We start from the raw sequence: 21,350 nt of genomic DNA on the forward strand, positions 1-21,350 counted from the left end.
AAAGCTTTGAATCAGACCAACCGAAGATAGCAAATCAGGAAGGCGGAAGAGAAGGATGACTCCTTTAAAGAGTCAACAGGATACATAACCTCCCTGAAATTTGGATTGTGGAACACAAGAGGTTTTGATCATCTTCTAAAACCTAGCGATGTGTGTCGAGATGACTATGATGTACTTTGTCTCCAGGAGACCTGGTTGAGAGACCAACCGGTTTTGGATGGATACGAAGCCTTCCTCACCCCTGCAGCTAAAGGTGTCTTTGGCCGACCTTTTTCAGGTCTTCTGATTTTGGTCTGATCTAATAAAGAACTCTGAGTAATCAAGACAATAGAATCATCACTATATCTTCAAGTATTACATCTAAAGTGGGAAGGATTCCAGCAAGCTATAACACCAACTAAAGCAGAAGATTTGATAATAATAAACGCTTACTGGAATCCTCGAATGCAAAGTGACGAACAGTTCCTAAAACATACCAATGAAATTCTGAATACAATTGAGTCGGAGTACCATCCTTGTCACTTGATTGTTTGTGGAGATCTCAACCTGGAATACCCTAAAGTAAAACGAAACACCAAGGATCCCTCAACAACGACCTTAAAGATGAAAAGAGGGACAAAATGGGCAAAAGTGATGAAAACATGGGATCTACATAATCTCCATCTCCTAAAAGAAGATATTGGTAACCATATTCAAACTTGGGAAAGAAACTCACTCCGCGCAACACCTGACCACATCTTTGTTTCACGAGAATGCTTAACGTATGTCACTAATTTCCAGGTTGTACGCAGTGAGAACAGCGACCATAATCTCCTTGAATTCGACTGGAAAACCCACCATGAAATACGCAAAACGATGAGAACGGACATCGAAGAAGCAGGTGGAAGAATAGGACTTAGAGTCAATATAGAGGAGGTGAGAAACTTAACTCTGGCGTACACCAAAAGAGCAGCAATTAACTGTGAGAGGAAAGTGGATTTCGGCCAGTGTTTAAATGTTTATAGACACAAGACCTCCATCCCAGCAAGAAACCCAAATGAAAACAAACACACTTTTGACAAAAGCCTAGTCGAAGAAAGGAAGAAAGTGAGAAGGGCAGTGCGAGTAGCAAACAAATCACGTGACAAGAAGGATTGGGAAGAAGCACACCGGATTAAAAAGGTGTACAAAAACTGGCTAAGATCACACAAGGCCATTATGAATCAGGAAGACTCAGAAACCATGTTGAGACTACTAAGGGGGAGAAACTCAAGAGAATTCTGGTCAGTGATCAAATCATTAGCGAGTAGCCCCGCAAATATAATCCATAGTTAGTTGGGAGAGGACAAATGGAATGACCACTTCACAACCCTCTTTAAAAATCCAAATTCAGAAAATGTAAGACCTTCCAACGTGAGTAGGTCTCAATGGATTTTACCAATTGACAACATCAATTATGATGAAAATTAAGAAACTGAACAGCTCAAGAGCCCCCGGGCCAGACGGCTTGACGAACGCCCATTTAAAAGAAGCCCCTGAAGAATGGGCCACCTTCATCACCCAAGTCTTTACCATCATTACGCAAACCAAAATGATCCCCCTTTCTTGGAAAAAAAGCCATCATAGTTCCTATCTATAAACATGGACCCAGAGACCACCCATAGATCTATAGGCCAATAGTGTTACTAGACGTTATTGGCAAGGTTTATGGCTCTACTTTGCTGGATATGTTCTCTAAATGGGCAACAGAAAAAAATCTAAGAGACCCGTTCCAATCCGGCTTCATAAAAAAAGTGGGAACGGTGGCTAACATATTCCTAATTAACATCTTAAAAGTAAGGACCAAGGAAGGAAGACCGGATCTGTACATGGCTTTCATTGACCTGGTCCAAGCTTTTGACCAGGTCAATTGGGAGTTGCTCTGGGAGAAACTGGATGCTAAAGAATGCCCAAGAACAATACTATAACAAATAGAAGCCTTGCATATGGAGACGTCAGTGTCAGTGCGCCTAAACCAGCTGGGCACCCTCTCCAAACCTATACAAACATCAAGAGGAGTTAAACAGGGGTACCCCTTGGCGCCTTCCCTGTTTAATGCATACCTATGGGATTTTAAGGATTCAGAGAACCTAGTTAGATCCTACCCACCTAAAATGGGAAGAGAAGTGATCGCTCGCCTGCAATACCAAGACGATCTAATCCGATTAGACCAAACACCCATAGGTCTGCAAAGACAGTTGGATAACCTGAGCAGATACATTGGAAAGAACAATTTGGAAATGAACACCACCAAAACCAAGATAATGTCCATCCAAAAAGCAAATAGACTGAACATCAACTTTACCTGGCATTTGGAAGGAGTAGAAATTCAGACTGTTTCTGATTTCAAATATCTAGTAGTGATCTTGAGTAATGATCAAACAGAACAAATGATGCAAGAACACCTCTGGGACAAGGTAAAAAAACTGACATCACAAGCCAAGGCAATTGAAAGAAAATTCTGTCGGTTCTCCATGAGGCCAATTCTCCAATACTACCGAGCTAAGGTGATTCCATCAATAACCTATGGAGCGGAGGCATACCTAAACCTACCAGAAAGACTTTGGCTAAAATTAGAAAGTCATTTCTGGAGAGAGCTACTAACTCTACCGCCCTCTACTCCAATGCCTGTTATAAGAAGCGAACTATGTATTGGATCTTTGCAAGCTGTGGAGGAATAAACTGATGCTCTTCAGAAAGATGATTATGCCAGATCGTCCACCTATCTTTAATACAATTCACAAGGACATTTTTGGGGCAAACTCGAAAGCGCTAAAGAACTGGCGAGAGAGTGCTAGTTTGACTTTACAAGAAATAGGATCCTCAGAAGACGGACTAGTGCATAACCCAACAACATAACCCAACAAAAGTGGCGACAAAGTTGGAAACTTGGGACTGGATAAAGACTCAAGACTTAGCAGGATCCTACAAACTGGCTGCTCACATAACTTCAACTAGCAGAAAAATAAACTATATAAGGAAATTCCCCAAACAAGCAATATCGTCAAACCTTCATGAGAGCCCGCCTCAACATTCTGACAACGAATGAAATAAGGGCAATTAGAGGCACATCGGATTCAGATGGGTGTCGGTTCTGTGGGAGAGTTGAACCTAAGGAATCCCTGAGACATCTCCTATTAAATTGTATTGGCCTCACGAAAGAAAGAACCACCCACATGATTCATATCTTTAAGGACCTTTACCACTATGAAGAAGAGAGTTGGTGGAATCGTCTAATGGAGGGCGACAACACCAGCGAAACCATTGCAGTGGTTCCATTTCTACATCACATTGACTTTACAAAATCATAGAAATAGGTTTGCACTCGAGCCCTGTAGGATTACAAGTGGACGAACCCTCTGTGAAAGCCTTTGGACATCGGGCAGGAAGCGCCCCTACTCTCTTATCCCCCGCTGGACTTTGCCTCCCTCTGGGTGAACAGGTTTGACGTACCATGACCATGTAAACCGACCAAATCTGTCAATAGATCCTGTGTCATGTGGAACTATGTGGAACTCCTATCAGGTACGCTTTTTATTATTTCTCCAAACCAACCGGATCATGTGGAGGCAGATTGGGAAAATCTGGACAGAAAATGCTTCTATAAAGATTGTAAAAGAATGTGTAAACATTTTGAGTCAATAAAATAAATAAATAAACTCCCTTGAAACCGGTCTTCTTGTCCGTCTCCTATGTTTGACTTGCCACATTCCTCAGTCCAAAAACATGGACTAACCTAAGCTCTGTCCTTACCACTATTGACAAAATGTAAAAATACAACAAGAGATACACTTTGGCCCTAGCCTCTTGCAATGGAATGGTGGCTGCTTTCTAAGCCCCACCCTGGCATGTCTTTCTCAATAGGGCTCCTTGCCCATGTCACACAGTCTAAAGCGGAATTTCTTTTTCTGCCAGTTTTCTTTTACGCAGTTCCATAAAGTCTGTTTATCTTTTCACCGTTTTGGCCCTGTCTTGTCCATGAGCCTGCCTGTAATGAGGGCAACCATGCTACTCTATACCAAGAAAATTCTGTGCTTTCTGGCCCTTGAGGCAGCTCTTGGATTTCATGCTGCTCTGGGTTTAGGTTTGCCTCAACCCACTTACGGGTATTTTGTCTCTTACCCTACCCTAGGGTCTGGTTTCGTTCACTACGCCTTAGGGTCTAGTTTCTCATGCCTCACCATGGGGCCCTGCTGATTCTCTCGCCCCGCCCTAGGGTATGTTTGCAACCCCGCCCAGAGGTATGACTGCGCTTTGCCTGCCTGGTTCCACAGAGCCGCTGCGTGCCTTTCGTTTCATTGCGGTGCTCCTCGTGAGGACGGGGAAGTTTCTGTTTTTTAATGGGGGTCAATCCAGTGGGATCCCACTTGCCCTGTCCCCCAGGGAGCATTAAGCTAAGCGAGCTCACCTCCCTAGTCCCAGAAGAGATGGCTCGTCCTTAGGGATAGGGGACGAATTCCCTGGATTCGTCACAGTGGGTAATTGGCATGTGTAAGGCCATGCCCTCCTTTTCAGATATTCCCAACGGTGCACGAGTCCGTTCAACCAGTAATATGCCAGTAAATTGGCATGTACAGGTGGTTTCTGACAGCTAGGTTCCTTCCTATATCTTACTGCATTTTACACGTGAGGACGTAGGGGAGGAATGCTGCCTTTTTTTCTTTTTGTGGTAGTCACCCTTAATGTGCGCAAAATGTGAGCAGGGGCAGGTGATGGTGAACCGTCTCTGCGGCTGGAGTGTTATGCGTGCCCGCCAGGCGAGTACTCAATCGTGTGCCGACTCTTTGTCGAATGTGCAAATAGTGTTTTGCTGCGTGGCTCCTGCAAATAGGGGATTGCCCTCTCCCGTGCCCTTTATCCGAATAGGTCCAGGTATACTGGCTCTGGCTGCCCGGTCTGGGGAGTTCCCCCTCCCCAGATGTGTGTCTGTATTGGAAAGTAATACAGCGGTAGTCACACTCCGAACCTCGGGCCCTTTTCTGGTATGCCCCGCCAAAGTGTGAGGGATCGGGTCCATGTGACCCCTCCTGCGTGGATTCAACCCAGAGAGGCTGTTCCCTGCGCACGCGGGCCTTGTCAATAACAGTTCACTTAGGATTAGTTTCATGATGTTACCTTTACCATGACAAACGCCTTTATCTCTCGCATGCTTGCCTGTTGAATGTGGAGGCATTTTCAGGAGCAGGTGAGGTATTGGCTAGGGAGTGGAAGTGGTACTGCAATGTGAGTGCGCATGCGAGTGTGGCGAGTGTGGTTAGAAAAGGGAGTGAATGTGAAGTGTATGGTACAGGGTGAAAGACGAGTGGTTGAATAGCAGCTGGAGGATGGAGTAGTGGCAGGAGGAGGAGGAGGAAGTAGTAGCATGGAAGAGGGAAAAGCAGCGGGGAGGATAAAGTATTAATATGGAAGAGGGAGTGGAAGAGGGAATGGTAGAGAATCAGGGGAGAGGAGTAACATCAAAGATGGAGACAAGGCCTAGGAGGAGTGGAAGACATCGGATGGACAGAAGATTGGATTGAGGAGTGTGGAGAAGTAGGTAGAGAGAAATAAGAGAGGGGGAGAAGAGACAGTGCATGATAGAAGGGGAACTGACTCTAAGCATGTGTCTGTAAGGCACAATTCCCAAACCCCAATAGAACAACTGGTTAGAGTAGAGAAAGTTAGGAAGTCCCAGAGGGAGTTTAGTTAGAAAAGGCCAATCTGCCTTCAGGTCCTCATCCATTGCATAAGACAAAAATGTAGACTGCAGGGGCGAACCTTCTGTAAATACTAACCTGGGTTCAGGGGTGACTGGGTGAGTAAGGAGCTGCTAAATAAAACAGGGGAGAGATGGACGGCACTTGGGCCCCAGAAATATTAATAAAAACTCTTTAACAGTCTCTGAGATTTGGGGTGACTTTTGTGCCATCTGTGACAGTCAGCTATATTTAATGTTAAATAAACTAGAAACATGCATTCAGTAGAAATGGCTGTAATATGAAACCATGGACCATTACTAGGCATGTTTTCATGCATTAGTAATGAATACAGGGTTACACATAGTGCTCATTTTCATCTATAATGGATGGGTTTGGATGTAAATTGAAATGGGCAGGTGAGCTATACTATTTATTTCTTATTTAAAGTATACATGCATTTACACATTATGAATATGGTGTATGTGCCCATTTCTTTTTTTATCAAGCAGATTTATTTGTTCTAGTTTCTTTTTTCATAAATTGCATTCTCAAAGACGGATTATATCCAAAACAAATTGTGCATCTAATTTCTGCCCTAACAATGTACATTTTAATGACTATAGAAAACCAATGGAATTGACATTTTTAAACAAATATTTTTAAAAACCTCGGATAAACCCTTCTCTGACTAGGAGTGTTTCCCAAGTGCTCCCCAAGACTACAGAACTATTTCCTTATTGTCCCTTTGTGTTTTGCCTCAATTATGCTACTACGTTATAGGGCAACTGCATCACATAGCTAACAGTAATCACCCTTATGAACTGTTTACCTAAATGGAATTTGAGCGATAAAATGATAGGTAGTTCTATGCTAGAAAACAAAAAAGGGTAATTTAGTCCTCCTCTTCCTCGTCACAGCCTTAGGTTTATTTAAGGATTGTGACAAGGAGGAAAGACAAGTTGGAAATGTTTATCAGTAGAGACAGACCAGATTCCTATTTTGTAGCCCGAGTACCAAGAATGACAAAGGGGTGGAAGTGAGAAATAGAAGGCACACATGACACATTTGATGGAGAGGGAATGGCTCATCAGAAAACAGCCCAAGTTGGAAAGGTGTGAGAGCCATATGTAGCAATAAACATATGTAAGAAGCCAAGACAGAGCTATATGTTGCACAAATAAAAAAAATTCTTTAACTCGCAAACGAAGAAATTACGGGTTTCCGTTGGACCCGTAAATATTTACCAGCGCCTGACTTCCCGATTACCTGGAAAGGCAGGCGCTGGAAAAATGTTAGTGCCCATTCCCACAGAGTCCCATAGGACTCTATGGAAGTGGGGACACATAGGCACTGGCACCGTTGCTAATGGGGCTGGTGCTTCTGTGACTGGTCTGTCTTCCGTGACTGGCCAGACCTTTCGGGCAGAGTGGATCCAGCAGGCAGACTCAGAATGTGGTGGTTCGGAAACAAGGGTGCTGGTACCCTTGTTTCCGGACCGCCACTATTGTAATAAGGCCCAATATTCATTTATTTTGCTATTCATTTAAAGCATCATCTATTGGAATTTCCCAGACAGGCGTAAGGATCGACTGGCTCCCTCTCAAACTCAAGGGTCATTATGGGCCTCATTATGACCCTGCCGGTCTGGAAACAAGTCCATTGTTTCCAGACTGGCATATTACAGGTCTGCCTGCTGGAGCCGCCGTCCCCGACAGGTCTGACCCTGCAGGGCACATCGGCCACTGTAGGCAGACCGGTCACGGAAGCACCCGCACTGTTAGCAACGGTGCCGGTGCTTCCGTGTCCCCACTCCCATACGGGATTGGGGATTTACATTTTACCGGCGCCCGACTTTCCAGGCCATCGGGGTTGTAATCTCCCAGTGGCACCCGGAAGTCAGGCTCCGGTAAATATGTATGGGTCCGGCGGCAACCCGCCGGTAGCACCGGCACGGTTACCGCCGAACCTGTATTTAGGCCCTATGTATACCATTGAGTCTGTTAGCAGTTTTTGTGGACTGTATTATCTGTGCTTTCCCTTTATGCATTTCAGTAGAATAACCTTATTGAAAGATCTAGTATGGATAATTTTCAAGTTATTTCTTGCAGAGTAGCCTTCACTCTTGTGAACACACTTTAAAGCATTTAAATACGGTCAGAAGTGGGTTACTTTTTTTTAATAAAAGCCGGAGCAAATCACGTGCTCTGTCGCAGCTTAGAGTGAGAAGTCAGCCAATGTGGATCTAACCCAATGCAATGAAAACGTTGTTCACGCATTTCAGATTCACAAGCCTGCACTAGGACTCCTGCTTCCAAACCCCCCAGTTGCCTTTCAATGTATTCAGTGGTTGGTTGCTTTGGATCATGAATTGTATTTTGTGATCAGAGAGCTTATGCTGCCTTTCGCAAACATGCTTTGTTGTAAAAAGGCATTCTGCTTAGAGATGTTATTGATAACCGTGGGCGTTTGTTAGGTGCATACATAGATAGCCCTGGGGTGCAAAAGCTTCACAACACCTGCCCATAGTGGCCTCTACAAGAGAATGGAACTCATGTTTTGCCTCAGGCTTAGCTATAGGAGTAGGCAACAGATTACAAACTCAGTACTAATTGCATGGATCTCAGTGGACTTCTCCTTCCCGAAGGATCCAGCACAGAATTATTCTGCCAAATACCAACTTAGGATCCACTTGGGACAGAGTCTGCTCAGTACACACCCAAAATCAATTTCCACTGATCGAGCCCCATCTCCGACAAGAACATGGCTCCTTCTCCTGAATGGGTTAGACAGTGCAAAGGGCCACTGGTGTAGCAAATCACTGAGTGCCAGATTGATCACACCAAAAAAAGAGCAAACATACCGGAGTGAGTTTGAGATCCTGCAGGATGTCGTCCATATAGTGAAACTCTGAGAATTCTGCCTGCACCATTTCATTCTTGACTTCTAGCAGACGACCCATTACAGCATCCAGCACCACGCGCACCACCCGTCGCTTCTGTGGGTGCACAATCTGGTCATAGGCAGTGTCCAGCTTCCTGAATATCTGTATGTAGCGAATGTAGAGAGTGGCTAACATCTGAAAGAATACCAGCCTATCCCTTTCCGGCTGTGGTGGCTTCAGGGGGATCTCCTGCACCAGGAGGTCCGAAAGGGTTAGATGAGAATCCACCCACATCTTGTTGTAAGTGCTGCAATGAGATGGAGAAGAAAATGACTCAAAGAACTATTAGCTACTGTTATAAGTCACTTACATGGGCAGAAAGACTGGCACAGGCATCACTATGGTTCCAAAGTCACAACGAGGGTCACTGCATCAAATAGACACGAACACACATAGAGGCAAAGCCAGGAATTGATGCCAGCATAAGACCCTGGCACACACAAACAGAGCCATAGAAACCAACAAACGCCCATTAAGACACACACACACACATGTCTGACAATACCACAGCGAGCAGCGGAGTTTGGGGGCGTGGAATCCTATCAGTGTTGGTGACGGATAAGTGTCTGGTGTGGGCCCCACTGTTCCAATCATTGGGCCTGTGAGAGGACTGGAGATTCTGGTGGCCACATAGCCATGTTGGGAGTGGGGAACATTGCAGAGATTCATTGAAGCAGGCCAGCAGCAGCACTCAAAGAATATTTGTTCCACACTCGAAGTCAGGGGCCTTCCTAATAGGGCTGCCTGACTAAATGGCGTTTTCTCCGAGTAATCCAAAACTTCAGCAGAAGAAAAGAGAGCTTCCTCTTAAAAGGAAAGGAACTCTCCTTATTTGACCATTTTTGGAAGGGTGTTGGTACAGTTAAAGATTCACATGATTTACAAGTCTTTTTCTAGAGTTTGCTGGACCTGTGATGCACTCCGACAAAGACAGTGGAGGGATAGTGAAGGTTGGGGGCACGGACCCCGAGATTTGAGGGCAAGAGAGAGTTGGGGGTCTTAATGGAGGAAGTAATATCAATGGATGGATCCGACAACCCTTTGGACTTCTACAGTCCCACAGAGATAATGCTCCTATATTTGGTTCAATAGACTGTAGATGTGTGGGGAAGTTGGGCAATGATAGAACGTACTGCACAAATGAAGTTTCACAATTCTTTATGAAAAATGGAAAAGCAAGGTCTTGGGTTGGTTTAAAGCCTGTATGTACTAGGCAAGTATTCAAGAAATTCTAAGGAAATACTCGAGAAACTAGTGTGAAGGATAATACAACTTAAAGTGGGGTTCTCCCGTGCTCTCTATACCTCAGGATTATAATGTAAAAAATCTCTGTCCCTCCAGACATCCTATTTCAGTAACCAAAGTCTAAAGTTTAAGGGCTAGCACAGAGTGGTCAAACATATCCATAATGAGTTCTTTAGTATCCTGGCTAGCACTATGCTTCTATAAAACATCATCCAATTTTGTCCAACAAAAGTGCTTGTAAAACTAAGCTTTCAAAGTCCGTCCCTAGTCTAACAAAACAAACACCAGATGATTTCCTGCCAGTACCCTACTGCGCATTGTGGTGGCTCGGAAGAAGTCGGACACGCTGAGGACATGATTCAATACCTATTCAATAAGTAAAAGGCCTAAATTTCCGTGTCACTAAAGGGAATACCCTACCTATCTAAGGAAACTAAAGGTGCTCCTCAGATGTCAGGAACCCCAAAGTAAAAATGGCCTCTGTCCAAACTAACTCTGTCTGGCCCAACCACTATATTTAACTAACTTAAATGGACCAAGAGAATGTCTTATTATCGCCTGGTACTTTTTTATTTACAGTCTTTCCCTGTTGTAGAGGGTATTTCTCAGCGTACTCTCTTTGGACAATCTTTGACATCACTTCTTGTAGTTCTAGAATAGTCTAAGGGTTTCGTATTTTCTATGGTTCTATATTTACAATAGCTTCCCTTCAGGTACTTTCTCACACTCTTGTCATCACTTGTAGACTCTTTCCTTTCTTTACATTCAGGCTTTCCTAAGGTGAGTTTATCTTAACCCCTTATTAGACTTTCTACGTCATAACGTCTCTGTCTTACAATGTCTCTTCTTTTATCTTGTTGATTCAAGATTTTTATATCCCGATTCCCAATACATATTCTTATGTTAGACACGCTCCAGTCTTCATTCCTGAGGTCCAAAAATGGGGAGTCTCTCCCTGTGAGGTCCAACTCTCCTCGACCCCTAAGGAAGGGTTTGCGTTGTAGGATCGCCTCACAGGGGGGGCTCCCCCTTGGGGAGAAGGGACAAATACCCGAGATTCGTCACAGGATACACAAGATTCTACCTCTTGTAGGATCTCTGGTCTTCAAAGAAATACCACAATGGTAACACGTTTTTCTCCCTCCTTCATTCCGGTCCTTTTAAGGCAGACACTATTCTCTCCCGCCTACCAGGAGTTCTTCAAAGATTCCTCAGGGAAGCACCAAGCGCTCAGGCCTTGCTTGTGGTCTCAGGTCTAGCTGTTAGAACCAGTCTCTAGGTTATTTCCTCAATGTGCCACTTGATCTAGTGGTAGAACCTCCGGCATACTGCTGGCAGAGCATCTGTCGCACAGCTGACAGCAGGTGAACTACATTTTCCCAGGTATTAATCTTCCCATGTTTCCAGACAGAGGTGGGCAGTGCATCCGATTGCTCTCAGTTTTTTGCAGCATTCTCTCCAGCATCTTTCATAGTCCAGGGTAGGTGGATGTCTTTGTAAGCCAGACCTGAATTGATTCTTTTCAATGAGCGGTTTGTTTTGAGGTCCTTAATTGGCTCTGCCTAGCCTGATGTTCCATTTGAAAATCTATGTAATTACTGTTCCCCTTTTCATACTGGTCAGGGCTTAAATTATACTTTTATGGCTCAAAGGTTGGCACTGACATTTCCAAGTATGGTTTGGACCCTCAGCGCCATCTTGCAGATACAGATTAGCGTAGGAGCACCTCTGCAGTCTTTTCCAGCTGCCCATTTTACGAAGTAGGGGAGATCTGTGGCTTTGATTGACCACCATCGGTCTAAGCATCGTCTTTAAGTCAGCCTCGAAAGTAATGTGAACGGAGGCTAGCACAGGGCCAACGCGCTGGTCTTGAAAGCAAGACCACCCAAAGCAACAGAGGTTCGAATCCCAGATCCGTGCTTAGAAACCGAACTCAGGTACTGTATTAGGCGCATTATAAATAAACAATTAAATAAATAAAGGTGTGTTTCAATATTGTTCGTGGATTGCTTTCTCCCTGCGTTGGCATTACATGAACGCTCATGGTATGTGATTTTATTAAGAAGTTGCAGTTAGAATAAACTCTCCTATGAGAGTTTCCTGCAAACAGTGGTTTTAATTCAAATCTTGTTTTATAATTTGGTGAACATTTATATTTTCCATGTCCTCTGCCATTACACTTTGACATTCCTACAGCATAGTGGGACTGTAGCCCTCAGGCCTCCTTTCAAGCAATGACAGAGCTAAAGGTTTTGTTGAACTAGTGTATCTCTGAAGGAAGGGAGACACCAGGGAATCGCTGTTCAACCACCCTCTGGGAGGTACATTGGATAGCGGCCGAGCCAACCGAGTCCCCTGTGGCTCGGCACCTCATAATAAAAACACACATGTAATTTACAGATTAAGTACCCTTGAGGAACAAGGTCAGAAGAAAAGGCTGGGGAACCTTGGGAAATCTACAATGCCACTGGGAGGTGAGATGTTATCACACTCACTGCAAGAGATGTTGCTTTGGTTTCTTCTTCTTTCACCCAAAATTTTGTGTTTGACTTATATGCCAATGAAGAGTCTGTGATCAACACTTGTGAACAGTTTTCTGTGCAACCTACAAAGGCTTCCTGACAGTGGCAATAGAAGGTGAGACTGGGAAAGGAGGAGGAGGGGGGGACAAGAGTTCAGAAGGGCTTTAGGAGAGAAAATCACTAGAGATCTGTGAGAGCATGGAGTACCAATAGGACAGCAAGCCAGTAGAGAGCAGTGAGGGAGCGGAGGACTGATATGAGAGAAATCCAGTAGAGACAAAGATCTGCAAGCAAAAGCGGAAGAGAAAGCTAGGAGAGACCTACAGGAGAGCAGGGGAATGTCACAGAAAAGGAGGACCAGTATAGAAGAAGGGGACGACCAGCAAGAGAAGCAGAGTAGAAACATAGAATTTGAATGAGGAGAAAGATGGAGGAGGATCAAAGGAAAAGGTCAAAGGGAGAGAGCTATCACAACTCGGAGCAATTAATCAAGATGAGTACTTCACCAAAGATGAAGTGTGGTAATCCAGTGTCACAGTACAGAATAATGACTAAACACAAGCACTCACCCAGGAAGTGCGTGGTATCACAATTGTTCTGGTAGAATAGATCAACTGGACTCCATGTGCCCCAATCTCCTCAGACAAATGGAGACCTTCCTAATAATACACCCCTCGGACTGTTATAACATGACAATCAAAAGGAGCAATTCATTTGAAAGAGCGAGGTTATAAACCACAGGATACACCAGGCTAGAGGCAAGGAAAGAGGAGCGTATAAGTATCTCACCAAGATAGGATAGAAGAACCGCATAGAGCCTCCACTAACCTGGGTACTGATTTACCAGGGTCCGTTTGATTGGTATAAAGTACCTCCTTCTGGTCTCCCCTATAAGACAAGACCGAGAGAGTAAGGAGTCAGATCGCTCTTCTTTCCTCCTCCACCCCACACTTCCCACCCCCTGTCCTCCTTCCCCACCAAACTACAATCTCTACAGGTAAAGGTATCCTTACCGAGGGTCAGGTTGGCAGTTCAATGTGGAGTCCGGCGTGAAGATAGAACGGCCAACGAATCACGGAAGGGTAGGTTAGTAAAGGGATTAACCCGATCGGCATGGCAGGCATGACAGTACTATCCCCCAAAGGCACCATCACACCCCTCAAAGCATGGAAACGCCGAAGCAACAGCGGGGCATGGATGTTGGTCAGGGGTTCCCAGGTCCGTTCCTCAGGAAGGTAACCCTTCCAGTCCACCAAGTAATATGGTACACCTGCTCGTAGCCGCATGTCCAAGGTGGCAGACACCTCAAAATCCTCAGAACCACTTACATTAACAGCAATCGGGCAGACAGGCAAACGGGTGGTAGGCCGCCAGGGCTTGATCAGAGAGACATGGAACACAGGATGTCCCTTCCATCGGGTCGGCAGAGTCAATCGCACAGCCACCGGGTTTATGACAGCAGAAACCACATAAGGGCCAATGTAGCGAGGGAGAAGAGATTTCTTGCCAGGTATCTTAAAGTACTTGGTGGACAGCCATACTTGCATGCCAGTAGTAAACCTGGGACCCGAGTTCCTGTGGCTATCTGCGAACCGCTTGGTGCGCTCCTGCACTAGTCCCAGATACGAACAGATCTACTTATGAATGATGACAAGAACACGGGTACAAGCCAGTGCTGCTGAAGTTTCCAAGGGAACGGTGAGATCCAATGGCAAGGACCTGGGGTGCTGACCGTATAAAGCATAGAAAGGTGAGGTACCTGTGGCAGTGTGGAGTGAGTTGTTGTTGTAGGCCAATTCTGCAGAAGTTAAAACAGACAGCCAAGAGCCCTGATATTGCAAACATAAGCAACAGAGGTATTGCACCAGGGTGTAGTTGGTCCGCTCTGTCTGGCCAACTGTTGGGGGATGATAAGAACTCGAGAACCAGTCCTTAATGCGGAATGCGGAACTGAGCGACTGCCAAAAGTGGGACGTAAACTGGGTCTGTCAGTGATGATAATCGTGGGTAAGCCAAAAAAATGAAAAACCTGATGCATGAACATCTCAGCTAGCACAGGAGCTGATGGCAAACCAGAACATGGAATAAACAGCGCCAGCTTCGGAAAATAGTCCACTACAACCCAAATGGTGTTGTAGCCTGGGATTAATGGCATCTCCACTATAAAATCCATGGATACCATATACCATGGCTTATGGGGTACAGGTAGAGGCTGCAAAAGGCCCACTGTTTTTCCAGGGCTGATTTTACATTGTGCACACATGGCACAGGATGCGACAGTCCACCACATTCCTATTCATAGATGGCCACCAGCACCACCTGTGAAGGAGTTCTTTGGTCTTCGCCCCACCGGGATGGGCAGCGATAACGGAGTTGTGGCCCCACTGCATGGCTTTAAATCAGGATACTTCAGTGGGAAGGTATCATTTCTTTTGCAAAAAGGGTCACCCCTTACACACGTCCTGATTGAGTTCCTGCAATTCCGCTGGTTTCTTGGCCACCCAGTCCTGTAACATCTTCCATAGCAGAGCAGCCACATAGTAAATGCTCATGAAGAACCAACAACTGATCAAGGTGGACAGGCATAGTGTTGGCATCAAGGTGGGATAAGGCGTCTGCTTTGGCTATCAACCGGGAAGGCCGGTAGGTAATACAGAACTCGAATTGAGTAAAACAATGCATACCAACAGGCTTGCTGTGCTGTGAGGCATTTCATGGACTTGAAGGCCTGCAGGTTACGATGGTCAGAGAACACTGTTATGGGATGCTTGGCCCCCATGAGGTGGTGCTGCCATTCTGAAAAAGCATCCTTGATGGCCAGTAGTTCCCTCTCCATTACAGTGTAATTCTGTTCATATGATGACAGCTTCCTGGAGAAACAGGCAACCGGATAGATCTCACCTGTGTCGGGGCAGGCCTGTGAAGGAATAGCCCCAACAGCAACGCCAGAGGTGCCCGCCTCGACCAATAATGGTAATTCGTGATCAGGGTGACCCAGGACATGTGCAGTTATGAAGGTTGCCCACAGAGACTCAAAAGCTGACTGTGCTGCTACATTCCAACGGGCGGTAAGGGGCAAAACCACTGATGAAAAGGAGCATATAAAACGTTTATAGAAATTTGCAAACGCCAGGAATGATTGGAGAGCCTTGGTCGACGTGGGGATTGGCCAATTAAGGACGGCCTTGATCTTAGAGTTATTCATCTGAACCCCAGGGTTGGTGAGATCATAGCTGAGGAACTCCACTTTGGTAGTGTTAAAAACACACTTCTGGGGTTACATAGAGATGGTGCTCTCTTAAATGCTGCAGGACTGTTGACACGTGCTCCACATGTATTTGAAATGACGGTGAGTAAACCAGTATATCGTCCAAGTATATAATCACAAACCGATCTAGGATGTCGCTGAAAATGCCATTCATTAGCCCAAAAGGGCATTACCAAATCTTCATAGAGCCCATACCACGTCTTGAAGGCTGTCTTCCACTCGTCGCCTTCCCAGATGCAGACTAAGTTGTACGCCCCATGTAGTTTGAGCTTAGTGAAGACAGCCAATGACCAAAACTGATCCAAGAGCACCGATATCAGAGGCAATGGATATTGGTTTTTCACTGTGATTGCGTTGAGACCCTGATAGTGTTAATGTTAAAGGATATTTGTACCGCACACTATCACCACTGGGGTGGTCCCCTGGCGCTCTGGCAGCTCTGAAAAGGGAGAGGTTGGGTGAGTTAGTGGGAATAAGCTGGAAAAGTGCAAGATAGCAGTGTTGTGCTGTTGGCGGCCTCAGCCCGGTGGGTCCGTTGGCTGGGCTTGGGGTGTTTTACAGTCGGTAGCCGTCGTGTGCTGTTGTGCTAGTCTATGTGTGGTTTGTTTTGTTGTTGCAGTGTAGTGAAGTTTGTGCGGATTGCTGCGTTTTAGACTTGTGGTTGTGTTTGGTTAGAGTTTGAGAGGTGTATGCAGAGGGATGAAATTGTTGGTGGATTGATTAGTTGGCCTTGCTGTCCTTGCAATTATGTCTAGGTGTGAAGCTTGCTATCATTCACTATTCCACCGGGGTGTGGCTAGCTGAATTCTAATTATAAAATTGCTTATTTCAATATTCTGTCTAGATGTGAGGCAGGCTAGTGATCACGATTCCATTCCAGTGTTGCACTTGTCATCATTCACATTTTCATTTAAGTGTGGCGCATGCTGATATTCACATTTATATCTAGGTGTGATGCAGGGCAAAGTTAAGAATTCCATCTGAGTGTGGCACATGCTAACATTCACAGTCCTGTCTAGTTGTGACGCAAGCTAAGATTAAGAATTCCATCTGAGCGTGGCACATGCTAACATTCACAGTCCCATCTAGATGTGACTAAAGCTAAGATTAAGAATTTCATCTGAGTGTGGCACATGCTAACATTCACAGTCCCGTCTAGATGTGACGTAAACTAGGATTAAAAATTCCATCTGAGTGTGGCACATGCTATCATTCACAATCCCGTCTAGATGTGACGCAGGCTAAGATTAAGAATTCCATCTGAGTGTGGCACATGCTAACATTCACAGTCCTGTCTAGATGTGACGCAAGCTAAGATTAAGAATTCCATCTGAGTGTGGCACATGCTAACATTCACAGTCCCGTCTAGATGTGACTAAAGCTAAGATTAAGAATTTCATCTGAGTGTGGCACATGCTAACATTCACAGTCCCGTCTAGATGTGACGCAAACTAGGATTAAAAATTCCATCTGAGTGTGGCACATGCTATCATTCACAATCCCGTCTAGATGTGACGCAGGCTAAGATTAAGAATTCCATCTGAGTGTGGCACATGCTAACATTCACAGTCCCGTCTAGATGTGACTTAAACTAAGATTAAGAATTTCATCTGAGTGTGGCACATGCTAACATTCACAGTCCCGTCTAGATGTGACTTAACATAGGATTAAAAATTCCATCTGAGTGTGGCACATGCTATCATTCACAATCCCGTCTAGATGTGACGCAGGCTAAGATTAAGAATTCCATCTGAGTTTGACAGATGCTAATATTCATAGTCCCGTCTAGATGTGACGCAGGCTAATCTTGACAGTATTCTATAGGTGAGGCACTAGTTCCATTGGCTGGTATGTTAGTGTGTTATGCAATGCAACATTTACAGTCCAGGCAAGAATGGATTTGGGCTGGTGGTCACAAATCTCTCTATGCATGTTGTAATTCTATTGAAGTCTGCATTATGGAGAGGTAAGGTAGAGTGGCGAGGGCTTTCTGGAGTAGAGTAATTGCTCTACACCCCACCCATGCCACACTGACAGGTTTGTTGGTGTCTGTTGGCTGCTGGCTTCATTGGCTTCCCCTGCGGACACCTGCAGACACGTCTTGGAGCCGCCAGTGTAGGAGCCGCTCTTTGCCTTGGGGCCCTTAGCAGCAGGGGCTGCCGGGCAGAGGGCTGCCCTGGGGAGGTGGCTTAAGAGTGCAGAATGAGCCAATCGCTCGATGGGGCGCAGGCAGGGAGGAGGGAGGGGGTGGGAACCAGAGGCGGGGGAAGAATTGGGAGCAACAGCAGGGGCTGTGAGCCAACTAGATGGAGGTATGGACCAAGGCCTTTTTTTCAAAAAATTGAGTCGCTCTAAGTGGTAATGGAGTCAGGTCTTGGGTGTGGGTCACTAGACCCGACTCAGCTACGGAGCACACAGCCAATCACAGAGGTGGGAAGGCCTGGGAGGCGGGCAGAGGGAGGGAGAAGCAGGAGGAAGGTGCAGGCGGCAATCGGGGCACTCACATGGCCTGGATGGCCTTTTTACAAAAAATTGGGTCACTCTAAGAGCCCCACTCACCTGCTAGGCTCCGGTGGTAACAGAGGCAGGTCTTGGGTCTGGGTCACTAGACCCGACTCAGCTACGGAGCACACAGCCAATCACAGGGGTGGGAGGGCCTGGGAGGCGGGCGGAGGGAGGGAGAAGCAGGAGGAAGGTGCGGGCGGCAATCGGGGCACTCACAAGGCCTGGATGGCCTTTTTACAAAAAAATGGGGTCGTTCTAAGAGCCCCACTCACCTGCTAGGCTCCGGTGGTAATAGCGGCAGGTCTTGGGTCAGGGTCACTAGACCCGACTTAGCTACGGAGCACACAGCCAAACACAGGGGTGGGAGGGCCTGGGAGGCGGGCAGAGGGAGGGAGAAGCAGGAGGAAGGTGCGGGCAGCAATCGGGGCACTCACACGGCCTGGATGGCCTTTTTACAAAGAAATGGGGTCGCTCTAAGAGCCCCACTCACCTGCTAGGCTCCGGTGGTAATCAATACAAGGTCTCAAGTCCCCCTCTTTTTTGGGGACAAAGAACAAGGGTGGTGAGGCTGGGGAGCGAGAAGGATGTATAAACCCCATTTGTAGTGCCTTATCGATGTACTCTTTGAGAACAGCGTCTTCTTGACGCGTTAGAGTAAACCCGACCCATTGGTATCTTGGACCCAGGGATTAGTTCGATAGGGCAATCGTAATATCTGTGTGGTGTAAGCTGTTCTGCTTTGCTTTTATCGAACACATCCGCCTATGACTCGTATTCAAGAGGTACCGCTGGATGTTTGACAGAGACAGAGCCAATCAAAGGGGGACGTGTCCAGGAGGACCAGGCAAAGAGAACACCGTACAACTCCATGTGACGAAAAGCATTGACTGTTACAAAAAGCAAATGAAAACTGCAGACGCTGTGAAACCTAGTCAATCGTTGTGTTATGCAGAGATAACCAAGCTAGCCCCAAAAGGACTTGAGGTACGGCTATCAGATCAAAGACAATCTCTTCAGTATGAGCATCATCATTAGTCATAATCAAAGGCATTGTCTGTTCTGTGACCATGCCTGAAACCCGTGCTGTTCCGTAAACCACATTCACGGTTTCTGGGACTGCCTTGGCCACCACAGGGATCCTGTTTTTGCGGGCATATCGTAGATCCATATAGTTATTGGTTGCCCAGAGTCGATAACCACCCTGGACTGAACAGTGACGTCAGTAGCATGCGTCAATTTGACTGACATAGTCACTTGTGTACATGCAGAGAGAATACAGGAGTCCGAACACAAACCCGGCATAGAGACCCCATCCATTGCCGGGCTCTGGTGTTTTCCTGCCTTCTCTGGGGTTTCTTGGGACATGTCCTCAAAAAAAATTCAGAAGACCCACAGTACATACATAGGCTGTTTTTCTGACGGTTCTATCTTTCAGCTGCAGTCAAAGGGCCCCGTACTGCCCCAATGTGCATGGGTTCAGTATCAGAGGACGAGGGAGCGGCTAACTCAGAACGCATTGACATAGGAGGTTGAGCTCTCCTCTTGCCTCTCCTCTCAGACCTCCTGGTGTCAATCTGTAAGACTAAGTTCAGCAGTTCCGCAAAGCCTGTGGGGACCACCGGGACTGTGGCGAGGGTATCCTTCAACTACTCAGACAGGCCTTTATAAAATATGGCAGCCTTTTTATCCTCTGGCCAGTCGGTCTCAGCCGCAAGCTGATTGAACCGAGCCAGATACGTCAAGAGGGGTGATGTCCCTTGACGTAGGTTGAGCGACTCAAGATCAGTGGCTTGGGTTTTGTACTGCATGTCAAAAACCCTGTTCATGGCGTGGATGAGCGCATCACAATCATATAGCTATTTGTTTCCAATAACGGATTAGCCCAGGCAGCTGCAGTTCCGCCAAGGTATGACAACACGAAGGTTGCCTTTGTGGTGGAGTCTGGAAACGAGGCAGGAGGGTAAAGGAAATGGAGCCGACATTGGTTCATAAACGTGCAGTACGCTTTAGGATCCCTGCTGAATCTCTCAGGGGGTGCCAGAGGGAACTGTGCAGACCTAAGTACCAGAACCGGATCCTGTCTGGGAAGTGGGTATCCGGAACCGGAAGCCGTAGCCCCAGTGAGAGGGGTGAACTGTGACGGGACTCGTACTGCATCCTGTAGTACATCAATATGATGTTGCTTTGAATCATGAGCCGAGGTCATATAATTGCGAAGCTCCGTGACCAGCTGCATTAATGCAGCTGGAGTATCTGTCACCTCCATGCAGGCTTCTGATTCTGTCACAACTTGGAGCAATGAATCAAGATAAGTACTTCACCAAAGATGAAGTGTGGTAATCCAGTGTCACAATACATAATAATGACTCAACACAAGCACTCAGAAGAACCCCATAGAGCCTCCACTAACCTGGGTACTGATGTACCAGGGTCCATTTGATTGGTATAAAGGACCTTCTTCTGGTCTCCCCTATAAGACAAGACCGAGAGAGGAAGGAGTCAGATCTCCCCCCACACTTCCCACCCCCTGCCCTCCTTCCCCACTAAACTACAAACACTACAAGTAAAGGGATCCTTACCGAGGGTCAGGTTGGCAGTTTAATGTAGAGTCCGGCGTGAAGAGAGAGCAGGCAACGAATCAAGGAAGGGTAGATTAGTAAAGGGACTAGCCCGATCGGCACAAGGTCCGCACTAGGGTCGTGTTGGTGCACACTACGGTTTCCAGCAAGGCGTCCCAAATGTCACATGCACATGAACAAACAAGGAGTAGAGGGGCCAGGGTCATAATGAGGTATGTAATCGGGAGAAAAGATGAGGGTGGCTTAACGCTGAGGAGCGAGTATTCTGACTAGCACTAGATGATGTAGGCAAAGTCCACAAGGAGGCCGAGGTCAGATCTGTGCTTGCTGGAAACAATGACAAAACAGAAGGCAAAAGGAATCCGGATAACAGGCTGTGGTCAAAAGGAGTCTGAGCGTAACAAGAACAGTGGGCGAGTCAGCGGAATATCCAAGGACAGGCCGGTTCGGCAACAGCCAATCTCACGGGATAGAGAAGCGCAAGGCAAAAAACTAGCAACTTCAATTCAGAACTCTTAATCAGAAACGCCCGGGTGCTGGATGCGCTGTGCTTTATGGGAACTCGGGAGCTGGCGCTGACCAGGAAACGCTGCG

At 46.3% G+C, this 21,350-nt stretch overlaps 1 protein-coding gene across 1 annotated transcript in view; it reads right to left on the bottom strand.

The window, feature by feature from the left end:
- IQCA1L (IQ motif containing with AAA domain 1 like) overlaps nucleotides 1-21,350 on the bottom strand; it is a 1,109,403-nt gene that overhangs the window by 999,347 nt on the left and 88,706 nt on the right. The window contains exon 2 of the mRNA XM_069646014.1: nucleotides 8,557-8,884. Coding sequence (XP_069502115.1) covers nucleotides 8,557-8,884 — 328 coding nt within the window. The remainder of the gene's footprint in view (nucleotides 1-8,556; nucleotides 8,885-21,350) is intronic.

The sequence above is a fragment of the Ambystoma mexicanum genome, chromosome 2p, assembly GCF_040938575.1.
Source record: "Ambystoma mexicanum isolate Mex_15411 chromosome 2p, UKY_AmexF1_1, whole genome shotgun sequence".
NCBI lineage: Eukaryota > Metazoa > Chordata > Amphibia > Caudata > Ambystomatidae > Ambystoma > Ambystoma mexicanum.